Here is an 18,690-nt window from a genome sequence, read left to right as displayed (position 1 = left end):
AGCGATTGTCAATTCTAAATAAAACTGCAAACTACCATGCCTGCTTTGCCCCTCTTACGAATTATCTATTTCTACGCTCTGATCTTTTCTTCTGCAGTTCCTTTTCCTGTTCCCATGCATCTGTGTAGTATCGAGATAATTAATGTTTGCATCAGCTTCCAGTTTATACAAGTCCTGAGATCATAACATTTGACCTAAGACGCTTCGAGCGCGGCGGGTTTCGTTTGTCCTGTCAGTTCTTGCTTTTTCCTTGTCCAAGCTTTTCTTGTAACCGACTCAGTTACAGTCATTCCGACCAAACATCTCAAAGATCAACATTGGAAGAACATCAAGGCGCCGCGAACTGCTTTTTGCTGAAGCTTCTACATTTCACCCTCTGGACGGTATCGCAATCAATAACGCAACCTAATCAATGGTCTTCGGATACTTTGGCAGCCTGTTTTACATAGGGCTCCTATTCACAAACGCTATCGCCATCCTCAATGAAGAACGATTCCTTGCCAGGAGTGCGTTTGTCTCTGTGATTTCTCATCAAATGGTGATACTGACCGGCATGCTTCCGCTTTCCTTTTTCCGCTTCCAATCAACCCGTCAACCCACTCGCCTCAAAAAACAGTCGGATGGTCTACCCGTATACCTTCAACAGCCAATGCGGGGTTCGGCCATTCACCTGCACCACAGATGTTTGACACTGCCGGCTTTGGTGGGCCGAGTGGGTCAGAAGGGGCCGGAGTAAAGGCAAAGTTAGTGAACCTCATTGGGGCGACTAGAACATTGATGCGGAGTGAGTTGTTGTCAGGTTCCCTCCATTGAGGAAGGCGCCGTTAGGGTGTTTGATACATTTGAACTGATGTTGAAACGTAGTACCTTTGATAGTTGTGAACATTGGCGTGTAAGTCTTTAGCTTGGAATAATAAGGATGAGTTGCGCTTACATCTCATAGTATAATCTACGAGGTATTGCTTGGATAACGAGGTTTGCATGCATGGGATCCCAATATAAATTACAGAATCTGCGGCAATCCATACGCAAATGTCCGCTCGGTCCTTTATCGCGCTGTGAACATGCTAATTCACATGAAAGACTCATAATTGAACTTCCTTTCACGACGCCGCGATATGCCGCTATATCCTTGATTATATAGATAGTACAGCTGTTCGATCACCTTATAGGAGAACAGCTGAATGGCACCAGTATCCTGATGGAATAAATTGAGATTACACATAGTGTCATGACACGGGCAAGGTGTGCCCAAAAAAAAAAAAAAAAATTGCCTCCTCCCAAGCTGGAAGCTCCTCTTTCCTTTCTAAGGAACTGCTCTTGCTATAAATGATATCTTTCATTTGGCTTCGCGCTCTATATGAAAAGAGAAAAGAAGACAGCCCCATATAGACGAGCAGTTTTCTTTTTCCACTTCTTGTGTTACTACTATTATCATCATTCACCGTGTAAGTCTTTCCATGCGGCGATGTCCGCCGTAGTAGCAAAAAAGAAGACAAGAAGATGAAGACCGACAGACCTCGGTATAACTATTACGTAGATTGATCGATACGCCTATTACAGTGCGATCATTAAACCCATCCAAGATCCGCCTTTCCTCGCAAACGATAAACTTCCTTCAATTTTCATCGGTCAGTCATAAGCAAAGTGGAAGGATCAACGAAAATGGCCCCAGCACCTACACAGACTCAAGCTCCGGATTCACAAGGCTACAACTCCGATGCCGCCGCCCAAGCTCAAGCGGCAGAGATGAGCGTCATTCTTTGTACTGCTGGATGTAAGTATCGCTCATAGCTTATAAATCTATGTTAATATGAGGAGATGGGTGACTGGGTGAGAGATGAGTGCTGACCGGGCTACAGATGATCATACCATAAGATTCTGGGAAGCGTGGAGTGGTATCTGCTATCGACAAATAACACTCTCACCTCAATGGGTCCGTTCATCTTTTTTTTGCAGGCCGTTAAAAGTATAGCTGCTTAGAGACGGACGTAGAAACAAGTGAACAGGTTAGCTATCAGTCCGAATAAGGCGTATGTAGCCGCTGCTGGGAATGGTACTGTCCGGTAAGTCGGCATGTCATTTCATCTCGAACTCTTTTAGCTGATGCCGGTTAGGATATGGGATATTCAGTCACTATCGAACACCCCTGTACGCCAAAACATCGTGGAATTGTATATGAGACCAACTGACCAAACTACCTTGCAGATAGCAACCCTTGAAGGCCATGTTGGGAATGTAGTTGCTTTAGCATATAGCGCTTTAGGGAAATGGATTGTCACTGGTAGCGAAGACGGAACAGTCAAGGTTTGGGACACACGGTATGGTCACTCTGATCCCCTGCCCCATATGGTAATATAACTGATGGATTAATACTGGTACAGGACGGCTCAAACTCAACGTATATACCTACATGATTGCCCTGTCAACGACGTTGTAATCCACCCGAATCAAGGAGAATTGATAAGCTGTGATCAGTCGGGATCAGTCAAGATATGGGACTTGGCGGAGAACACATGTACACACGAGCTTGTAAGACACGTTCCCGTTGTTCAAGTTGGAGACAGGTACTGACAGCGGATAGGTACCGGATGAAGATGTACCTATCAGAAGCGTTAGTATATCATCCGACGGAAATACTCTCGTAGCTGCCAATGACAGCGTGCGTCTCATCTTTCGTTCTCGCATTCGAGCCCAACAACTGACCGCTGATTGAACAGGGAATGGTTTACGTTTGGCGTATCATCCCAGTACCGAATGCCAACGCCAATCTCGTCCCTGTCACCAGTTTCCGAGCCCACACAAAGTATATCACTCGTTGTCTTCTCAGTCCCGACACAAAGTAAGGATATTTCCTTTTCCCTCCGAATCTACTAATGCGGTCCTATTTAGGTATCTTGCGACATGTTCAGCAGATCATACTGTCAAGATTTGGTCAACGGCCGGAATAGATTATACTCTTGAAAAGACTTTGGCAGGCCATCAAAGATGGGTTTGGGATGCGGCGTTTAGTGCGGACTCCGCGTATCTCGTGACTGGTAAGCCCTCAGTTGCCAAACCGCTATAGGGGGAGCTAATAAAATGCTTAAGCCTCGAGCGATCATGCAGCTAGGCTATGGGATTTGAGCCTCGGAGAGACTGTGAGGCAATACGATGGGCATCATCGGTCAGTTATCGTTACCCACTCAACCGTTGATAGTATGACTGACTGGTAGTTTAGAGCGGCAGTGTGCTGTGCCTTGAACGATATCAACCTCGCGTGATGCACTGCTTCACTACTTGTAACAAATCTTGGGCCCCATTTTTTTGTATTTCACGTTCGTTGGCAAAATGGTATAATGTGTCGGTACAGATTGTGACAGACTTCGTTGAGAGGAAGCCATACAATCAATGCATTGAAATAAAGAAACGAACGATTGAAAACTTGTATTCGAAGCTACAAACAACTGACTACCTCGCTTGCTTTACCTTGTTTCTTCCAAAAGAATATGTCTATGTCCCATTCATTCGTGCTCTATTCTTTTACTTAATTATAACCCTAACCCAAGATTCTCCTCAAGTCCTTCTTCTGTTCGGGGGTCAATCGGGTGGGGAAGATAACATTCCACTTGACGACAAGATCCCCGCTCTTCTTCACTGAACTGGCCTTTGAGACTGGCATACCCTCGCCTTGGATACGCGTTTCTTGTCCAGGTTGGACGATTTGCTGGATAAAGTCAATATTGGTAAACATGAACAGAAATAACCCGAACTTACGCCTTCCGGTAACGAAACTTGTATCCTCCTACCATCGAGTTGCTCTACCTCCTTAGTGATGGCACCGCCACCATCGGGACCAAGAAGGGCTTGGGAAAGGGTAATGTTGAGTTTGACGACGAGATCATCGTCGACTCGCTCGAATCGGTTGTGCGGCTTCTCCTCAACTACAAAGGTGACAGTTCTGAAGGAAGCAACGTTAGCATCCGCCAAGACGATAAGGGGACCAAACGTACTGAGACTGTCCATATTCATCCTCGTTACCTGCACCGGCAAACTTGATCTTGGTGCCCTTCTTCCATCCCGCCTTATATGCAACTTCCAAAATCTTTTCGGCCTGTCCACCGCTCTGCAAATGCCTGGTGATCTTCAACCTCTTGGTGCCGCCCTTGTACAATTCCTCAAGAGTGAGTGCAAGAGGCTTAATGATTTCTCCTGGAGGAGGGGGAGCGGAAGAAGAGGGTTCATCACCAAAACCACCAGGCATGCCACCCATACCTGGCATACCACCCATACCGCCCATGCCGCCTCCCATTCGTGATGAACGCATTCGCGGTCCACCTCGGCTGGACCCTCCACCGCCAAAGGAAGTGAAGATGTTTTCGGCACCGCCGCCTCCACCACCCATGCTTGAAAAGAAAGTGCTGCAAGATACAGTTAGCCGGAGTTCAGTATTCTGGATGACTCTAATCTCACTTGAAGATGTCATTGGGGTCTGTAGCGTGGAAGCTACTGTAGCCACCACCACCACCGGGGAAACCGCCAAAGCCACCACCACCGGGAGCGCCGCCTCCCTTGAGACCGTCTTCACCAAATTGGTCATAAATCTCCTTCTTTTTCTACATAGACTTGTTAGTACGGCTTCAAATGACTTCCGTCATGTAAACTCACAGGATCTGAAAGGACCTCGTACGCCTCACTGATTTTCTTGAACTTCTCTTCAGCAACGGCATGCTTGTCTCCAGGGTTCTTGTCAGGATGCCACTTCAGTGATTCTTTTCGGTAAGCCTAGACATCAGAAGCTTTGTCAGTCATCACTCCCGCAGTTGAGGAAATGAGCAAGGACAAATGAGCAAGAACACACCTTCCTGATATCGGCTTCGGAAGCATCTTTACTAAGACCCAGGGTCTGCGGATGTCAGCTGGAGTGTGCCACTGGACAGAAAGACATACTCACTTTATAGTACTCTGTGTTGTTGACCATGCTAGTATTCTTTTAGCAAATTCAGATTCAGCTGGAAATAAGCAAACCTCTGGTGTCCAAATATAAATGGAAATGTGAATTGAATCGCACTTTGTAGAACCACCCAGAAGCCACCCCGGCTATGACGACCACCTCCAAACATTTTTACGTAATTGGCGTCGCCCTTTGACGCAAGCTCCGAAAAGGAGCGAACATTCTCGAAAGTGCGCGATGTATGCTCAGGTAGGGCAATTTAATTTTGATGCATAATTGCTTACTATCTATAGCCCTCATAGGAAGAACTACACCACATGTACGCTCCTCTGGGTGTTGATTCGGATAGCAGTGGAGAGGAAACCACTCCACCTCCTACGCCGGCACCATCTCCGCCTCCAAAACCCCAATTCAAATTCAAGTCGCTTTTCGCCTCGACCAAAAAGCTGGAAACGAGAGTGCAGAGACGAACAAAAGAATTGAAGACGGGAGAACAGAAAGAACCATTGGTGAAAAAACGAGTGAGGATATTTGCCGGAGAGTTACTGGGTAGGCAGAAGGGGAGCAAGATGGAGGGTCTGACGACAGCAAGGGGAGAAAGGATCGAGCCCGACCCACCATCTCCTGATGAGATCAAGCAAGAAGACAAGGGTAAGTTGGAGCCAGTGGGCTCAATAGAACAAGCCGCAATCAATCCAATGGCCAGTGAAGTGTTGGTACTTCTACGACAGCTCGTAGCTGAGAGTCACCCGACAAACAAAAACACTGACTCTGAGCCCAAGTCAGACTCTGCGAGCCAAGAAATGAATGAGGATTTTTTTACCAACGGTGCTGACCGGGAAAACAAAGTTGACCTTCCTGCGCCAGAGGTCATTACTGTTACTAACAGGAAAGATGACAAGCCCATTGACGCCAAGCCTACCCAGGAGACGCCTGCCCTTCAACATATCGCAAGTCATCTTCCACCACCAGGTTCAGCTAGACAACAACATCACCTTATCGACAACTATTTTGCAAGTTTTGGCCCTTCACTTGCCAATAACAACCGCTTATCTGATACATCGGTGAACAGGTCGTGTCATCAACAGCTGCCTCATATGGCCTCTCCATATGGATGTTGTCTTCAACTTCCCTGTCCTTATCCATGGATGACATATCCTCCAGGTCCGCAATGGTGGCCCTCTGGTCATCACTCCACAAGCGATGAGCAAAACGCAGTCACAAAGCGCCCTCCTCATTCCACCCTCGTTAACCCGGTCATCTTAAAATCATGTCTATCCCCGCTCAAAACGTATGCACAAAAGCACGACACCGCATGCAATCGAACTCTAGAAAGTTGTAAGGAGACACGTTTGGAACAGAGCGAAAAGAAACAACGGAATGAAAAAGTAAGAAGTGCAGAGAGGAGATTGAAAGAAACCATCCGGGCTTTGGAAGACACGGAGCGAGAAGCCGGGGATGATAATGATTCGTCTGATCGAAGGTCAAGTGAGAGGAAAGAAGTTAGATCAGATCAGGACGAACCTTTGAAAGAGACCAACAGCACATTAGAAACCCAACATGCAGGACATCAAGGCAAAGGTGATACAACTATTGCTGCAAGCAACATCGCCAAATCTACTCCAACCTCATATTCTACTGCAGCAGATGACTCAACGGATCTCAAAACGCTTGAAACGTGTGTCTTAGAATATCGGCAGAATTACAGTAGAGCCGTCAAAAAGTACGAAGCGTCTGAAAATGATGATGAGAGGAATCGGATGAAAGCAATAGCCAAGGAGACAGAAGGAAAGTTACGAGAGGCTATGCAGGCGATTGATATTGCTAAGCCGGATCAGGGGAGTCTCGCAAATGGTAAAGGTGAAGTGAAGGTACAGCGGAGATCAGGCAAAGGCAAAGGCAAAGGCAGGGCAATAGATGATGTACAGGAAAACCGTCGGCCAAGCGCAAAGAAAAAAAATTTGGTAGAGAAGAAGTTTAATAAAGGGGAACACAGAGTCATCAATGCAGAACTAGAGGCCGAAGAACCAAGAAGAAACAAAGTGAACGAAGGGGAGGAACAACTTCTTCAGATGATACCTACTACGCAGATAGCTCATCCGGTCCAAGAGCCAGTATGTGACGTTTTGATGGATAAAAGCGTGATAGGAAATGAGGGCAAGGACGAACCAGGCCTCCAAGATCATGTCTTGAGCGATGAACGTTGTTCCAGCATCAATCATTCAGTTGTCGAAACAGATGTCAAGCTCCAAGATGAAAAGCCAATAAAAGAAACTATGGTTGAAAAGAAATTGCCTGAAGTATCGCCTCCGGCTACCTCTCCCCGATTGTACGACAAACGCCTTCGCAAAAACACTATTAGTGAACGAGATAAAGCCATCGAGCACTACAAAATCAAAAATGCTGCCATTGCCAAAGCTTTGAATGAAGCCTCTTCGATGCACCAAGAAAAGCTGGGAAAAATGAAAGAGGCAGATAGGGTGAAGAAGGAAATTAAAGCACTCATGGAAGAGGTCGAAGCAAATGAACAAGCGAGCAAAGTAAAAGACGTCAGCAAGGAAGCGAAAGGTCCTATAACAAAACAGATCAGCGACAAGGAAGAAGCTGAAGCTACCGCTCCCGCGCCCCAACATGAAGGCAGTGCTCATTCGAAGGCATCATCGCCTCTATCATCATTTATCGAAACCAATGGTGCCCCAGCAGCGCTTTCGATCGCGGACAAGGGCAGGCTCCTTGCCCAATACAATTCAAAGTGCTCGAAGCTCACCGAGTCCATCAAAGGGGATGATTTGGCCGCTCACGAGAAGCAATTGCGCATTAAAGAAGCCAACGAACTGAGGAGCATGATCAAAAGTCTGAAAATCGAGATCGGGTCATCCCAGACTGCTGTTGGAGAGGAAGGGATGGAAATTATCAAGAGCCATGGGGATCTGCCGATCAAGGAGCAGAAAAAATACAACACTCAAATGGAGATGGCGGATACTGAGATTTCTCTGAAGCTTTTCAAAATCAAGCAGGCAAAGCTAACTAAAGCAGTCAAAGAAGACACCATTCAAGATGAGACAAGACAGGAAAGGAAAGCCAAAGCCGAAAGACAAGGGTTGGTTGCTCAAATAATGATGAAGTCCGTGAATAAGGGTGATAGCGAATGTAAAGGGCAATCAGCGGTCGATGAAGCTGAGCGAAACCGCCAAAGTGGAAAAGATGAGATAAGTTCTAATGAGCGGGCTCAGATCTTATCACAAGGTGTGACTCTCAAAGAAGTTGAGAGGGCTATTTGGCAAGCAAAAGAAAAACGGCCGACTGAAGAAATGAAGGTGAACAATTCAACCACAGAAAAAGAAGAGTCCCGACAATGTCCTCCTTCGGATTGCGAGATAGCTCCTAGAGGCAAAGAGTGGCTATCTTTGCAGGAAACCAAGAGCAAAGCACCAGTGAATAGTGCCACCTGGTCAGAACAAGCAAGTGCGATGAGGCATTCGGCTGTATTGCCTGATGCGAAAGGATGCGTTGATTCAGAGGGACCTGCGGGAGAATTAACGTGGTCGAAAACGCTGGTATCCCTTGCCAAAAGGACAAGCCATAAATCAACAATAAATGCTCTCGATATCTCTCTTTCCCCTTTAAAGCCTCCACAGATGACGCAGGATTTCCTAAATGATAACTTTAGCTGGAAACGACAGCCAGCGGCTCGTACAAAAGTAGCTGGAAATTCGTCAAAGACATCTCGTCAGGTGTTTTCAGCATCGAGTGACCACCGATCGCCTCCGCTCATAATCCCATTTCAACGCAATGGATGGGTAGACTCTGATAGCTCTCCGCCACAGATCTGTACCTTTGACTTACCCACTTTTTCCCATGACTATCAGAGCGATCGTGACCAAGAATCTAGTCCATCGAAGTATTCCCAATCCTCTGCTTACTCCTTCTCTTTCATGGATAACCACTCTACTGTCAAGTCTGATCGTTTAGTTTCCTAACTTCTTGCTCAAGCTGATAGCGGACCAATGGATACGCACCGTGACACGAGAAATCAGGTCAATTACTAAACTTTTCAGAAGAACCTCGCGAGAATGAGATAAAGAGAGCGGAGAAGGTGCTGTATGATAAGTGTTGTTAGATTTGAGGACCCTTGTCCCTGATAAGTTAACGAGACCAGAGGGATGGTTGCCGTATGAATGGGAGTTCCCTCCAAGCGTTGTCAATGATGGCATCATGCTTTGCATGTCATAAATCCATACTGTACAAGTGAAATATGTCCACTTACGCTATTAGATAATTATCAACTGTTTTGCCAATCATCCACCTAATTTATAAATAGACTGTATTCCCTTCATACCTTTCCTTTCATTTCGATAGGCAGCTTAGCTGGTAGTAGAAGCCGCTGCCCCTCCGGTCGTCGGTCGGGGTAGAAAGCAACAGCAGGGGAACATTCTCTCGAAGATTAGATTAGAATCGAAGCTTGAAGCTCAAAACTTAGTGGAGCCTGAGTTACATACGATTCAAGGTCCCATAGCTTCTCCTATCCCGTTCAATGGTGCTTGACTATCACCGTTCCAGGGAAGTCCCTTGATCGAACAGCATTCTGAATGGGAAGGGCTGATTGATAGATAAATATACAGTATATAACTCCAAACAGCCTCATCAGTATCAATGCCTCTTTCATTCAGCCGTCGACTTCCACCTCCTTTTATTCGCATCATAGTGAATTACTGATTAATTGAGGAATGTGCAATCACGCTTCCAATCCTGTAACACTGCAAGCCACGAATTTATCAAATCCGCCAAAGACGTTAAAAGGGTCATGGGCCATGAGTCCTTTGTCGACTTATGTCTTCATACTTCATTTGTCATGAGTGATCTCAAGGTATACTTATTATGTTCCTTCGCCTATTACGCAGGCATCCACCCGTCGGAAAGTGACGTATGGATGATGTCGTATGGCGAAGCGCCTATGTGAGTGAATGCTTCAGAAACAAGGAATTAACAACCGTTTACGCTCAAACGATAGATGATGTAGAAGCGTATCAGCTCGGTCCATTTCTATCCAGCCCTACTATGCCGCTGATTGTGGTATGACTTTTGAATTTCATCCTCGGGTTAGCTTTGGTCATCTTTCCCTGGCTAGCCTCCACGGTTGTGCATTCTGTCGGCGCTTCGCCCTGCAAAGAATTGTTGCTTCTCGAGTAGAAGCTGCCGGCTCTTGCGGACTTTGTGTTGTTTGTGTTATCCTAGAGGAGGAGGCACTTCTCGTTTGGTGAGTCTGCATGTTCTCATGTACATTGCCTCCAGTACGTGTTCATGCGTAAGCAATACCCCAAGCTGATATATCATGTTTTCCTCCTGGTTCATAGTTGAGATCTTTCCCCCCTCCGATAGCAACCCAGGCATCGGCCTATTGGTCATGTATCGCCGGGCAACGGAAGCCATTGTTCTCATTCATGTGTCTGTTTTTGTGGCCCAACCAGGTTGATGTACTTCAATCGATCCTAATCCGGATTTTGAGATACAATCTCAGTTGCAGCATCTATCTGCCCTTCCAGAGTTCTGGAATTATGATGATAGAGACGACAATATAATTATATAATGTATGATGTCCCTTACGCTGCAGAGATATAGAGGACTGCTAAAGATGAAAGTTCGTGGGTGGGACGTTGTGAAGCGTCGGCCAGTAGTTTAAATTTAATTAAACCATACAGCTGATTTAAGCAAAAACCTACATATAAGAGAAAACATAAATGGTCCTGTAAATTTAAATTAAGTCAAATTTAAGTTAATTTAAGTGTCGGTGGAAAAGATAAAGAGAAAAGTATATATTTTATAGAAAATTTGAATGAATATGAAATTATACAAGTATAAATATATCTTAATTTTGCCTGCTGCCGACTCCGGACTTCTCTCTCCCGCCCTGGCTGTTGTTTATCCTGTCCACGTGTCACCTACAACTGCTTGGACATCCCACCTCATGTAAGTCGCTTGCACGAATGACGAGTTCTACAAATGCATCAACCAAGTAGGGCGCAAACAACGACTTCTTCCAGTTACAGGCACTGGAGTTGTTCCTAGTAGATAGCTTGGAATCCAAGAAATGTCGTCAGATGCTCGAGCGCGTCCGCAATATTCATTACGCGTTGTTTTGCTCGTTCTATTGTCAGTCAGTTGGTCTGTTGTTTGTGCCCTTTTGTCCTTTTGCCTTCTGATGCCGACTGTCTAGTTTACCCTGTGTAATCTGTACCTTTTCCCCTAATGACCCAAACAAGCTCGTTCCCTTCGTATATGGCGCCATGCGCTTTGGGATGTTTGGGCTTGGCTCTTCTGCCCTTTGCTCTTCTGTTCCTCGATCCTCGATTCTTCGCACTGCATATTTGGTTTCTTCCTGTTTTTCTCCGTTCAGCAATGAAATAACCAGTATTAAGTTCAGAGCTCCTTATTTGGGTTTGACGCTTGACAATGAAGGCATCACATGACCGCACATGCATGGTCTAATAGCGGGGGAGAGGTTAAGAAACGGAGGAGATAATCGTGCAAGTGAGCAAGTAATCGCTGATCAGGGACGCCGAGACCCCTGTCCAGGCCCCACCGGAACGGATGGGCGGAATCGAAGTTTGTTTTGACTGCATAAATATTTATTATTATTTAGGACCATTAATCGGTGCAAGCCGACCTTCTGTTTACCCAAGGTGGTAAATCGTCATTTCCTTCGTGATGGAAGGGCGAAAGAGGAAGAAGGAAGAGGGCGATACGAAAGGAAATAAGGAGGATTGCGACCCACCCACGCATGATTTTAACATGCACATCCCACTTTACCAAACTCCTTGCATCTCCAGTTAAATCGCCTTAAATTCCATCCACTTCCCAAACATAGTGGCCAGGGTTCTGTCGAGTGCCTCGACGCCTCAAGATCTCTCACGTCCTCATTAACTTCCTCGGCCCGGATCTTAGTCGATCGTTGTTTGTATAATTTGCGCCTTATTGTACCTAAGCATCCGACCAATAATATTGGACATCCGATAAACATTCCGAGCATTCCAAAGGCCCCAGACATTGATGGGAGACAGTAATCAATCCGGATCCATCAGAAGGTACACCTGACACCAGGTTCTACCTATTCCCACCCGCTCATTGTTCTTATACCATAACGTCCGACGCCAATTCTATATCCTTGTATAACCACTCACCTTCTGCATCCCCATCCATCACATCATGGCCTTATTACCACATATCCCGATCTCCTTCACCCTCGTCCTCTTCTCCATTCTATCTATTTTCTCTCACACCGTCCTTGCCGATGAAGTCACACTCTACACCGATACTGCACCTACCACGACATCCTCTCTCGCCGCTGGCCAGACATACACCGGCTTACCGGCATACGACCCAACTCGACTCACTCCTCCGGCTCCTCCATCTCCTGCAGTCACTTCCCTTTCCCTTTCTATCCCTTCCGATGGTGCCGGAGTAGCAAGCGAAGGTTTGTCACTGTCCATACCTCAAAAAGGTAACTTCCTTGGGTTCTCCATCGAACTGTCCGTTGCCACTAGTCTGCTAGGAAGTTCGTCGGGTAACCTCAAAGTGCCTTTTTTGAATTTTATGGCCAACATCCAAAATCGGGCAGGCGCAGGACCAATTATCAGGGTTGGAGGAAATAGTCAGGAAGGCAGTACGATATTTGTGGATGGGTTGGAAGGCGGTGTTGCCATGGAGAAGATAAAAGTCAGCTCGGGCGTTGTAAGTTTCATTACAACATCGAAAGGGTGAAAGAGTCGCGTGACTGACCTTGAGCTTAGACCGACACACCTCTCATCAACTATTCCCCTGAACTGTTTTACATCATGTCCAACATTACATCCCTTGTAGGAGCGGAGTGGTATTTTGGATTGGCCTTCAACGAGTCCGATGTGGATTCGCCCACCGGCAACATCCCTATTGCCGCTCATTGGGCGCAAGAAATTTTGGGTGACAGTCTTTTAGGCTTAAGTGTGGGAAATGAACCTGATCTGTAAGCAGCATCGTAGAAAGATGAGTACAGCCCGCTGATATGTAGCAGATATGTCAACCATAACCACCGGTCCACAGGCTGGGGTGTTAGCGATTTCGTCACTGAGTACGATGACGTGGTCAAATCCATTGTCTCCAATGGTTCTCTGCTCAATAACAATGCTTTTATCGGCCCTTCCCTATGCTGCAATGTTCCCGGTTTCGAATTTTCCGACCTTATCAATGCTGGCTGGCTCGAAGAAAACGTTGACAGACTTTCAGCGGTTACCGTTCAGCATTACCCGACAAACAACTGTAAAGTCAACGGTAAAGTAATCGAACCCCAAGACATTTTCAGTGATTTCTTGAACCATACTAGTGCTCAAGCACTTGTAGGAGAATACCTTGCGGATTCAGTCACTGTGCAAAATGCTGGCAAGGAGTTGGTGATGTTGGAAACGAACACGGCGAGTTGTGGTGGTTTTGCTGGTTTAAGTGACAGCTTTGGTGCTGCCATGTGGTGCGTTTTGATGGACATTAAAATAAGGAAATTATTGATAGAATATCAGGTTGACCGATTTTGCCCTTCAAATGGCGTATGCCAACTTTTCTACCGCCTTAATGCACGTCGGCGGTCAAAATGTCTACTACAACGTAAGCTTTTTCCTACACTTCTTCAATCAGAATACCTTAGCTTATTTATTCCTGAGAAAGCCCTTCACTCCTCCCCCTTCCAAGCTTTCCAAGACCCTCCAATGGACTCCCGGATCCGTTTACTACCCTACCCTCGTCATTTCCGAAGCATTTGGCAAATCCAACGCTTCTCGGGTCGTGGATCTCACCCCATTACCCGAGTACGACGCCAATAGCATCTACCACCCCGTCTATGCCATCTACGAGAACGATGTTGTCGCTCGTATGGTGCTCTTTAATTTTATCGATGACTCCACGCGCGGTAGCGATCTCGACGTTACTATCAACATCCAAAACCAGAGCCCGACCCAGGTACAGGTCCGATATCTCCAAGCCGACAGTGTGAGCGAGCAGTACGATATTTATTGGGCCAACCAGACTCTTGGTCAATCGTTTGCTTCTGACGGAAGACTGTACGGCGACCTTGAAACGATTACCATTACGTGCGATGAAGGTGTCTGCATTGTGCCTGTCCCTGCACCTTCTGTGGCCCTAGTATATCTCAGCGATGCGGCTCTCGAGGAAAGCAACGTTTCGGAGTATGCGACATTAACGTATCCGACGAGTATCATAGGCTCTGGAAGTGCCACGGTGGACGTGGAAAGCTTGTCCACTAGTAACGGAAAAGAGGGATCCGGAAGAGGGAGTACGTCCAAGGGTGTGGCGAAGAGTTCTGCAGGAAGGAGAGTGGAGTGGATGGGTGGGCTGTTGGGATTGGGTCTCCTGTTAGGAGCCATCAACATCTAAGAGATGTCGAAAGTCACTGACCAATTTGTGAATGATGTTCACACGATCTAAACCCTTTTTTATGCGATACCCCTTCATACGCTGTACCTTTCGTTAACTTTGATTTAGTCTCTTCCTTTTTTCACTTCAGTTGGGCAAATTATACACATATATTCTGGTTGATATACCCTTACTTCGTTTCCGTATAACATATCATTTGGACATTATTTTTCTTCTACTCTCCTCCTCTTCTGTTATATACCCGCGAGAAAAGGAGTGGACCTCCGTGGTAGGCGGAACAATTAACCGGCGATTAGCTTGGCGAAACGTTATAGAGGAAGGGATTTGAAGTAATAGTGTAGATCAAAAACCCATGGGAAATGCAAAGGTCAACAAGGATACGATGAAAAGTAGAGCATATGCGCAATGACTGAAATGGCCTGCGTAGTGCATCGCCGCCTGAAACTTCTAAGTTCTCATGAGCTAAGGAATCATATTACAAGCATCACATGCGAGCAACAAGGATCGTGATGAGTGACATGTGGTGACGACCTGTTAACATCAACGAACAACAGCGGATTCCTCGGACTATAGGCTCGACACAAGCCCCTCGACGGACATCGATCAGTCTCCAACGAGGACGAGGCCCGAGGAGTGTCCGTCGAGAATCTTGTGTCGAGCCTACGCCCATTAATGGTGCCTCGCACGTCAACTGTTTTTGGGTGGGTAGTTATATATAGCATCGGCGCTTTGTCGTCGCCAACGGTGTCAAGTCGCTTTTCAGACAAAGCGACGACGGGCCGACGTTTTTTTTCGGCCATTAGAAGCCCCCCGATACTGACACCTAATAAATAATGAGCATTTCAGGTTTGGGCCACCCTAATTCCTTAAAATCCAATTAGTAAATAAAGTTACAAAGCACAGTTAAGAAAACTGATTCGCCACACGGGCACTGGATTTGTGCGTTGTCGAAGCGCGTCGCTGCTGGTCCGCGGACGAATGGTGGGGCCAGCGTACTTACGTATGTTTTCTTATTCCCATATTACATCACGCACATACGTCCAAACTCCATATTTATAACAAAGAGCAGGCCTCACAATCCTGCACATAGTCCCGTAAGCCCACTCACACACGCTCTCTACCAACGCAGTGAGTCCCATTCCTCTCCTTCGGTGGAGCAGACGCGTGCCCCCTGAGAATGGAAGCGTGTCGCACCATCAAAGGAAGAGCCTGAAGTTGCAGAAGAGAATGTGACGCTGATGCTAGTATGGCATGTCCTTCTTGTTATCCCTCTTCGACTACACTCTTCGACTACATGTTTCCCCTATCATTCGTATAAATTGCTCCTAACTGGCCCCCGCACACTGTTCTATTTCGTGGGATAGACCTTATATTCTGTGGGTTACGCGTCAATCAATCATGCCTAGCTAACTTTAGCGATACAGTCCCGGTGCAGGTCCGTCTGACGGCTGGTCATCAACTCGTCTTATACTACTCCTGGAACAAGTGATCTAGTCAATCTACACAACTGGCTCAATATGGCTTCCCACACTCTCCGACCTCACCGTTCCCCCTCTCCCTCTCCCGAACCTCCTGTTAACCTTGCTAACCCGGCCAAACTCACCCGCCAATCTCTTGGTCCTCCCACATCCGGTAACTCCAAAGGTTTTGGATCCCTCGGCTTGGGCCCTGGACTTGCATCTCCTAGCTCCCCTAGCCAACCCAGACACGTGAGCTCGTCTGTTGCTATGGGTATGGGAAACAGGGACAGCTTGAGCCCAAGGCCAAGCGGGGTTGGCAGTGGAAGGGCCGTTTCCGCCACTACTGGCCCTAGGCCGAGCAGTGAATTCATTCCCACCCGCGAGGCCAAGACTCCCGAAGGTGAGTCGATTCTTATTGATCATGAATTTGTGCTGACACACGGTTAGCGGAGCAAATTGATCAGTGGTTTAAACATCTTGCTAACTGGGAAGCGACCCTTGAAGAAATGGCTGCTGCGAGTACTGACCAAAACTTTACCGAAGAGCTTGGCGCGATTGAGCAATGTAAGTCATTCATTCCAGCGTTGCGTCCGCCGCTGATTATACAAAGGGTTCCGCGTTCTCTCCGAGGCTGAGCGTACTGCCGCTCTATACTCTCTTCTTCAATATTCCACTCCGGTCCAGATCCGTTTCTTCATTTCGGTGCTTCACCACATGTCCCAATCTGACCCCATGTCTGCTCTCCTCTCTCCCAGCCTTTCCGGTAGCAACGCGTTTCAGACTCAGGTCGAGTCCAAGCTGTCCAATATGAACCTCAAGTCCCCCTCCGCAGGCGGCGGGGCCGGTTTCGCTGGCTCTTCTGGTAATGGACATTATCTCGCTCCAGATGATGCTGCAGCAAAGGCCGCGAAAGCAAGACAGAACCGTATCTCCGCTCCTGGTACACTCCAGCCCCACGACAGGTGGCAAGGTCAGCTCGATCAGGTGGTCGAACGGGGTACATCTCCAGGTTTGGAGAGTAACATGTCTGGCCGTAGCAGAAGCAAGTCGCCCACTCCTGAACCCCGACCCAAGTCTACGGACTTTTCGGGTAAACCTCGAGAATCCCTCCGCCGTGAAAGCGCTGCCTTCCCTCGCTCTCCTCGAGTTTCTGCTGGCAGCCCTGGTATTGGCTTGGGTATCGGACATGAGTCCCCTATGGCCAGTCCATTTGGGAACAACGCCAGCTGGGCGAGCATGGTCAACACCCCTCTCGTACAGAATTTCAATGACGGCAAGCTCGTCGCTCCTGCTAGCGTCGCCGACCTCTCCCAGGCTCTCAACATGGCGACCCTCCAGCTCAATAACCCTGGCTACCTTCCTCTTGACGATGCTCGCAAGTATCGACGACCCACTGGCGGTCTCGCTTCCGGTCAGACGTCTCGTAACGTCTCAGGGCAATACAACGACGACGGTGAGATTGTCAATCCGCACACTACCCAGCCTGGTACACCCTCTGGCCTTCTTCCTAACCAATTTGGAGGGGGACGTTCGCCTCTTGTTGATCAGTTTGGTTTGGGCGGCTTGGGTATCGGTGCCGATTCCACAACGTTGGCTAATCTCGGACTGAACTACAACCTTGCAGGACTCGGAGGTGTGAACCCTGGTTTAAACGGTTTGACCGCCGCGCAAGCCCAAGCGGCGCAGATGCTCGCTATGCAGCAACAACTCCAGAACTCCCAATACTCGCCGTTCAACGCCTCCGCGCCTAGCCTTCAGCCGGGGTTGAATCCCTCTCGACGTGGCGCTGGTCGAGGCCAGTCTTCGCACCTTAACCAACACTACAACCAACATCAACAGCAACACCAGCCTGGAAGGCGAAGTCCCAATCCTTTGAAGTCCCACTCCCCCGCGCCTGGTCAACAGACTGGCGGTGGAGGTGCTGGTGGTGGCGCCGGTGTGGCAGGACCGGAAGATGTGGATGTGAAGGTTTTGGAGGATGTGCCCAACTGGCTGAGAGTTCTCAGGTTGCATGTGGGTCTTTGACTTATCTACATTTGAGAGCGTATTGTATGATTTGGATGCTGATGACGGGAACCGCTAGAAATATACGCCTAACTTTGAAAAGTCCAACTGGAATGACATGGTGTTGATGACAGATCAGGATTTGCAGGACAATGGTATCTCGGCTCAAGGTGCGAGGACTAAGGTATATCATCTTCTCTCCTTCAATTGACCAGTTTCAAACTGATGATTCTGTACAGTTCCTCAAGGTATTCTACAACGTCCGAACCAAGATGGACATTGCACACCCTCCAGGGCAGGAAGAGTACGCTCCCGGACCCAAAGAATCCAAATAAACTGCTCCCATCATCGGCCGCATCAAGTACCTTCATATTCTTTTCTGTCTTTCCTTTTTTCCCATTTTTGAAAATTTGTTATGGTGACAGATGTCAATATGTAGCCATGAGGGGTCATTTTCAATATCTAGATAGCGAGAAATGGCGGGAGATGGATGAAGATGGGGAAAGTAATCATTATTGAGTCGAAGAGAGAAGAGGGTCAGGGGCAGGCGGCGCAAGTATGTTCGAAAGGCTCGAATCTCTTATTTACATTTGTTCTTTTTCTCGCTTTCGCTCTTTTGTTTCTTCTATTGGAAGTATGTTTTCGTTTGCATGCCAAATTCCTGACGACGGCCAATGTTGGGAGTGACATAAAATCCAGGCTTACCTCTTCTACGAAATAATGCCAACACGACGCTGACTAGGCTATTGATCGCAACTGCCTAACACGGTCGAAGAATAAAGACCTCCCATGAGATTGTTTAGGAACCAACGAAAAGCAAAATCTCATTTAGATAGGCCAAGAGCTAGGTACTCATGCCTCGTTCTGCTATCAAGT

At 47.4% G+C, this 18,690-nt stretch overlaps 6 protein-coding genes and 5 non-coding genes; 7 read left to right on the top strand and 4 right to left on the bottom strand.

Moving 5' to 3' along the window:
* The first annotated feature begins 139 nt into the window (after window positions 1-139).
* Window positions 140-1,002, top strand: CNAG_06108. Of its 2 annotated transcripts, XM_012197749.1 has the most exons (5): window positions 140-231; window positions 287-506; window positions 617-784; window positions 865-892; window positions 944-1,002. In XM_012197749.1, exons 2-5 carry the CDS (start codon window positions 413-415, stop codon window positions 969-971), a joined length of 318 nt encoding a protein of 105 aa, XP_012053139.1. In that variant the 5' UTR covers window positions 140-231; window positions 287-412; the 3' UTR covers window positions 972-1,002. The 2 variants fall into 2 exon arrangements, with proteins under 2 accessions (XP_012053139.1, XP_012053138.1); XM_012197748.1 differs by having other exon boundaries at window positions 140-506.
* A 519-nt stretch (window positions 1,003-1,521) lies between these two features.
* Window positions 1,522-3,413, top strand: CNAG_06107 (G protein beta subunit-like). XM_012197747.1 has 11 exons: window positions 1,522-1,777; window positions 1,863-1,936; window positions 1,996-2,066; window positions 2,118-2,151; window positions 2,209-2,321; window positions 2,385-2,532; window positions 2,585-2,662; window positions 2,721-2,842; window positions 2,893-3,038; window positions 3,091-3,166; window positions 3,221-3,413. The coding sequence occupies exons 1-11, from the start codon at window positions 1,666-1,668 to the stop codon at window positions 3,261-3,263; spliced, it is 1,017 nt and encodes a 338-aa protein (XP_012053137.1). The 5' UTR covers window positions 1,522-1,665; the 3' UTR covers window positions 3,264-3,413.
* CNAG_06106 (chaperone regulator) lies at window positions 3,340-5,043 on the bottom strand. XM_012197612.1 has 7 exons: window positions 4,934-5,043; window positions 4,841-4,885; window positions 4,648-4,764; window positions 4,453-4,595; window positions 3,993-4,400; window positions 3,757-3,940; window positions 3,340-3,706 (listed from the first exon to the last, which is right to left on the bottom strand). Exons 1-7 carry the CDS (start codon window positions 4,958-4,960, stop codon window positions 3,539-3,541), a joined length of 1,092 nt encoding a protein of 363 aa, XP_012053002.1. The 5' UTR covers window positions 4,961-5,043; the 3' UTR covers window positions 3,340-3,538.
* A 153-nt stretch (window positions 5,044-5,196) lies between these two features.
* CNAG_06105 (hypothetical protein) lies at window positions 5,197-9,085 on the top strand. Its single transcript, XM_012197611.1, has 2 exons — window positions 5,197-5,946; window positions 6,006-9,085. Exons 1-2 carry the CDS (start codon window positions 5,741-5,743, stop codon window positions 8,911-8,913), a joined length of 3,114 nt encoding a protein of 1,037 aa, XP_012053001.1. The 5' UTR covers window positions 5,197-5,740; the 3' UTR covers window positions 8,914-9,085.
* Window positions 5,976-9,569, bottom strand: CNAG_13072. The gene is made up of 4 exons (XR_001046338.1): window positions 9,433-9,569; window positions 9,201-9,369; window positions 8,953-9,122; window positions 5,976-8,881 (listed from the first exon to the last, which is right to left on the bottom strand). It is a non-coding gene; the product is annotated as a hypothetical RNA (non-coding RNA).
* CNAG_13071 lies at window positions 9,226-10,538 on the top strand. XR_001046337.1 has 3 exons: window positions 9,226-9,889; window positions 9,945-10,224; window positions 10,288-10,538. It is a non-coding gene; the product is annotated as a hypothetical RNA (non-coding RNA).
* CNAG_13070 lies at window positions 10,130-10,705 on the bottom strand. The gene has a single exon (XR_001046336.1). It is a non-coding gene; the product is annotated as a hypothetical RNA (non-coding RNA).
* A 93-nt stretch (window positions 10,706-10,798) lies between these two features.
* On the top strand, window positions 10,799-11,704 carry CNAG_13069. XR_001046335.1 has 1 exon: window positions 10,799-11,704. It is a non-coding gene; the product is annotated as a hypothetical RNA (non-coding RNA).
* On the bottom strand, window positions 11,620-14,695 carry CNAG_13068. Its single transcript, XR_001046334.1, has 4 exons — window positions 14,524-14,695; window positions 14,372-14,465; window positions 13,600-14,311; window positions 11,620-13,554 (listed from the first exon to the last, which is right to left on the bottom strand). It is a non-coding gene; the product is annotated as a hypothetical RNA (non-coding RNA).
* On the top strand, window positions 11,712-14,729 carry CNAG_06104 (hypothetical protein). XM_012197746.1 has 5 exons: window positions 11,712-12,661; window positions 12,721-12,932; window positions 12,981-13,430; window positions 13,480-13,564; window positions 13,625-14,729. Exons 1-5 carry the CDS (start codon window positions 12,137-12,139, stop codon window positions 14,348-14,350), a joined length of 1,998 nt encoding a protein of 665 aa, XP_012053136.1. The 5' UTR covers window positions 11,712-12,136; the 3' UTR covers window positions 14,351-14,729.
* A 390-nt stretch (window positions 14,730-15,119) lies between these two features.
* CNAG_06103 (RNA binding protein) overlaps window positions 15,120-18,690 on the top strand; it is a 4,227-nt gene continuing 656 nt past the window's right edge. Inside the window, exons 1-7 of the mRNA XM_012197745.1 lie at window positions 15,120-15,478; window positions 15,715-15,726; window positions 15,775-16,210; window positions 16,258-16,374; window positions 16,421-17,823; window positions 17,894-17,998; window positions 18,054-18,690. The exon at window positions 18,054-18,690 is cut by the window's right edge and continues 656 nt beyond it. Of these exons, the coding sequence (XP_012053135.1) occupies window positions 15,868-16,210; window positions 16,258-16,374; window positions 16,421-17,823; window positions 17,894-17,998; window positions 18,054-18,149 (2,064 nt within the window). The 5' untranslated portion in view covers window positions 15,120-15,478; window positions 15,715-15,726; window positions 15,775-15,867 and the 3' untranslated portion in view covers window positions 18,150-18,690.

The sequence above is a fragment of the Cryptococcus neoformans genome, chromosome 12, assembly GCF_000149245.1.
Source record: "Cryptococcus neoformans var. grubii H99 chromosome 12, complete sequence".
NCBI classification, from domain to species: domain Eukaryota; kingdom Fungi; phylum Basidiomycota; class Tremellomycetes; order Tremellales; family Cryptococcaceae; genus Cryptococcus; species Cryptococcus neoformans.
Note: the sequence above shows the minus strand (reverse complement) of the source record. Positions and strands in the feature narration are given on the sequence as shown.

Bases quoted from the DNA above. Each gene is read 5' to 3' on its own strand.
- CNAG_06108 (XM_012197749.1), top strand. From the start codon at position 413: ATGGTCTTCGGATACTTTGGCAGCCTGTTTTACATAGGGCTCCTATTC. The intron at 785-864 runs GTGAGTTGTTGT...GTTGAAACGTAG, and splicing joins GACTAGAACATTGATGCGGA to TACCTTTGATAGTTGTGAAC. The intron at 893-943 runs GTAAGTCTTTAG...TACATCTCATAG, and splicing joins ATAGTTGTGAACATTGGCGT to TATAATCTACGAGGTATTGC.
- CNAG_06107 (XM_012197747.1), top strand. From the start codon at position 1,666: ATGGCCCCAGCACCTACACAGACTCAAGCTCCGGATTCACAAGGCTAC. The intron at 2,843-2,892 runs GTAAGGATATTT...GGTCCTATTTAG, and splicing joins CTTCTCAGTCCCGACACAAA to GTATCTTGCGACATGTTCAG. The intron at 3,039-3,090 runs GTAAGCCCTCAG...AAAATGCTTAAG, and splicing joins CTCCGCGTATCTCGTGACTG to CCTCGAGCGATCATGCAGCT.
- CNAG_06106 (XM_012197612.1), bottom strand. From the start codon at position 4,960: ATGGTCAACAACACAGAGTACTATAAA. The intron at 4,886-4,933 runs GTGAGTATGTCT...TGACATCCGCAG, and splicing joins ACAACACAGAGTACTATAAA to ACCCTGGGTCTTAGTAAAGA. The intron at 3,707-3,756 runs GTAAGTTCGGGT...GACTTTATCCAG, and splicing joins AAGTTTCGTTACCGGAAGGC to CAAATCGTCCAACCTGGACA.
- CNAG_06105 (XM_012197611.1), top strand. From the start codon at position 5,741: ATGAGGATTTTTTTACCAACGGTGCTGACCGGGAAAACAAAGTTGACC. The intron at 5,947-6,005 runs GCAAGTTTTGGC...ATCGGTGAACAG, and splicing joins ACCTTATCGACAACTATTTT to GTCGTGTCATCAACAGCTGC.
- CNAG_06104 (XM_012197746.1), top strand. From the start codon at position 12,137: ATGGCCTTATTACCACATATCCCGATCTCCTTCACCCTCGTCCTCTTC. The intron at 12,662-12,720 runs GTAAGTTTCATT...CCTTGAGCTTAG, and splicing joins TAAAAGTCAGCTCGGGCGTT to ACCGACACACCTCTCATCAA. The intron at 12,933-12,980 runs GTAAGCAGCATC...GATATGTAGCAG, and splicing joins GTGGGAAATGAACCTGATCT to ATATGTCAACCATAACCACC.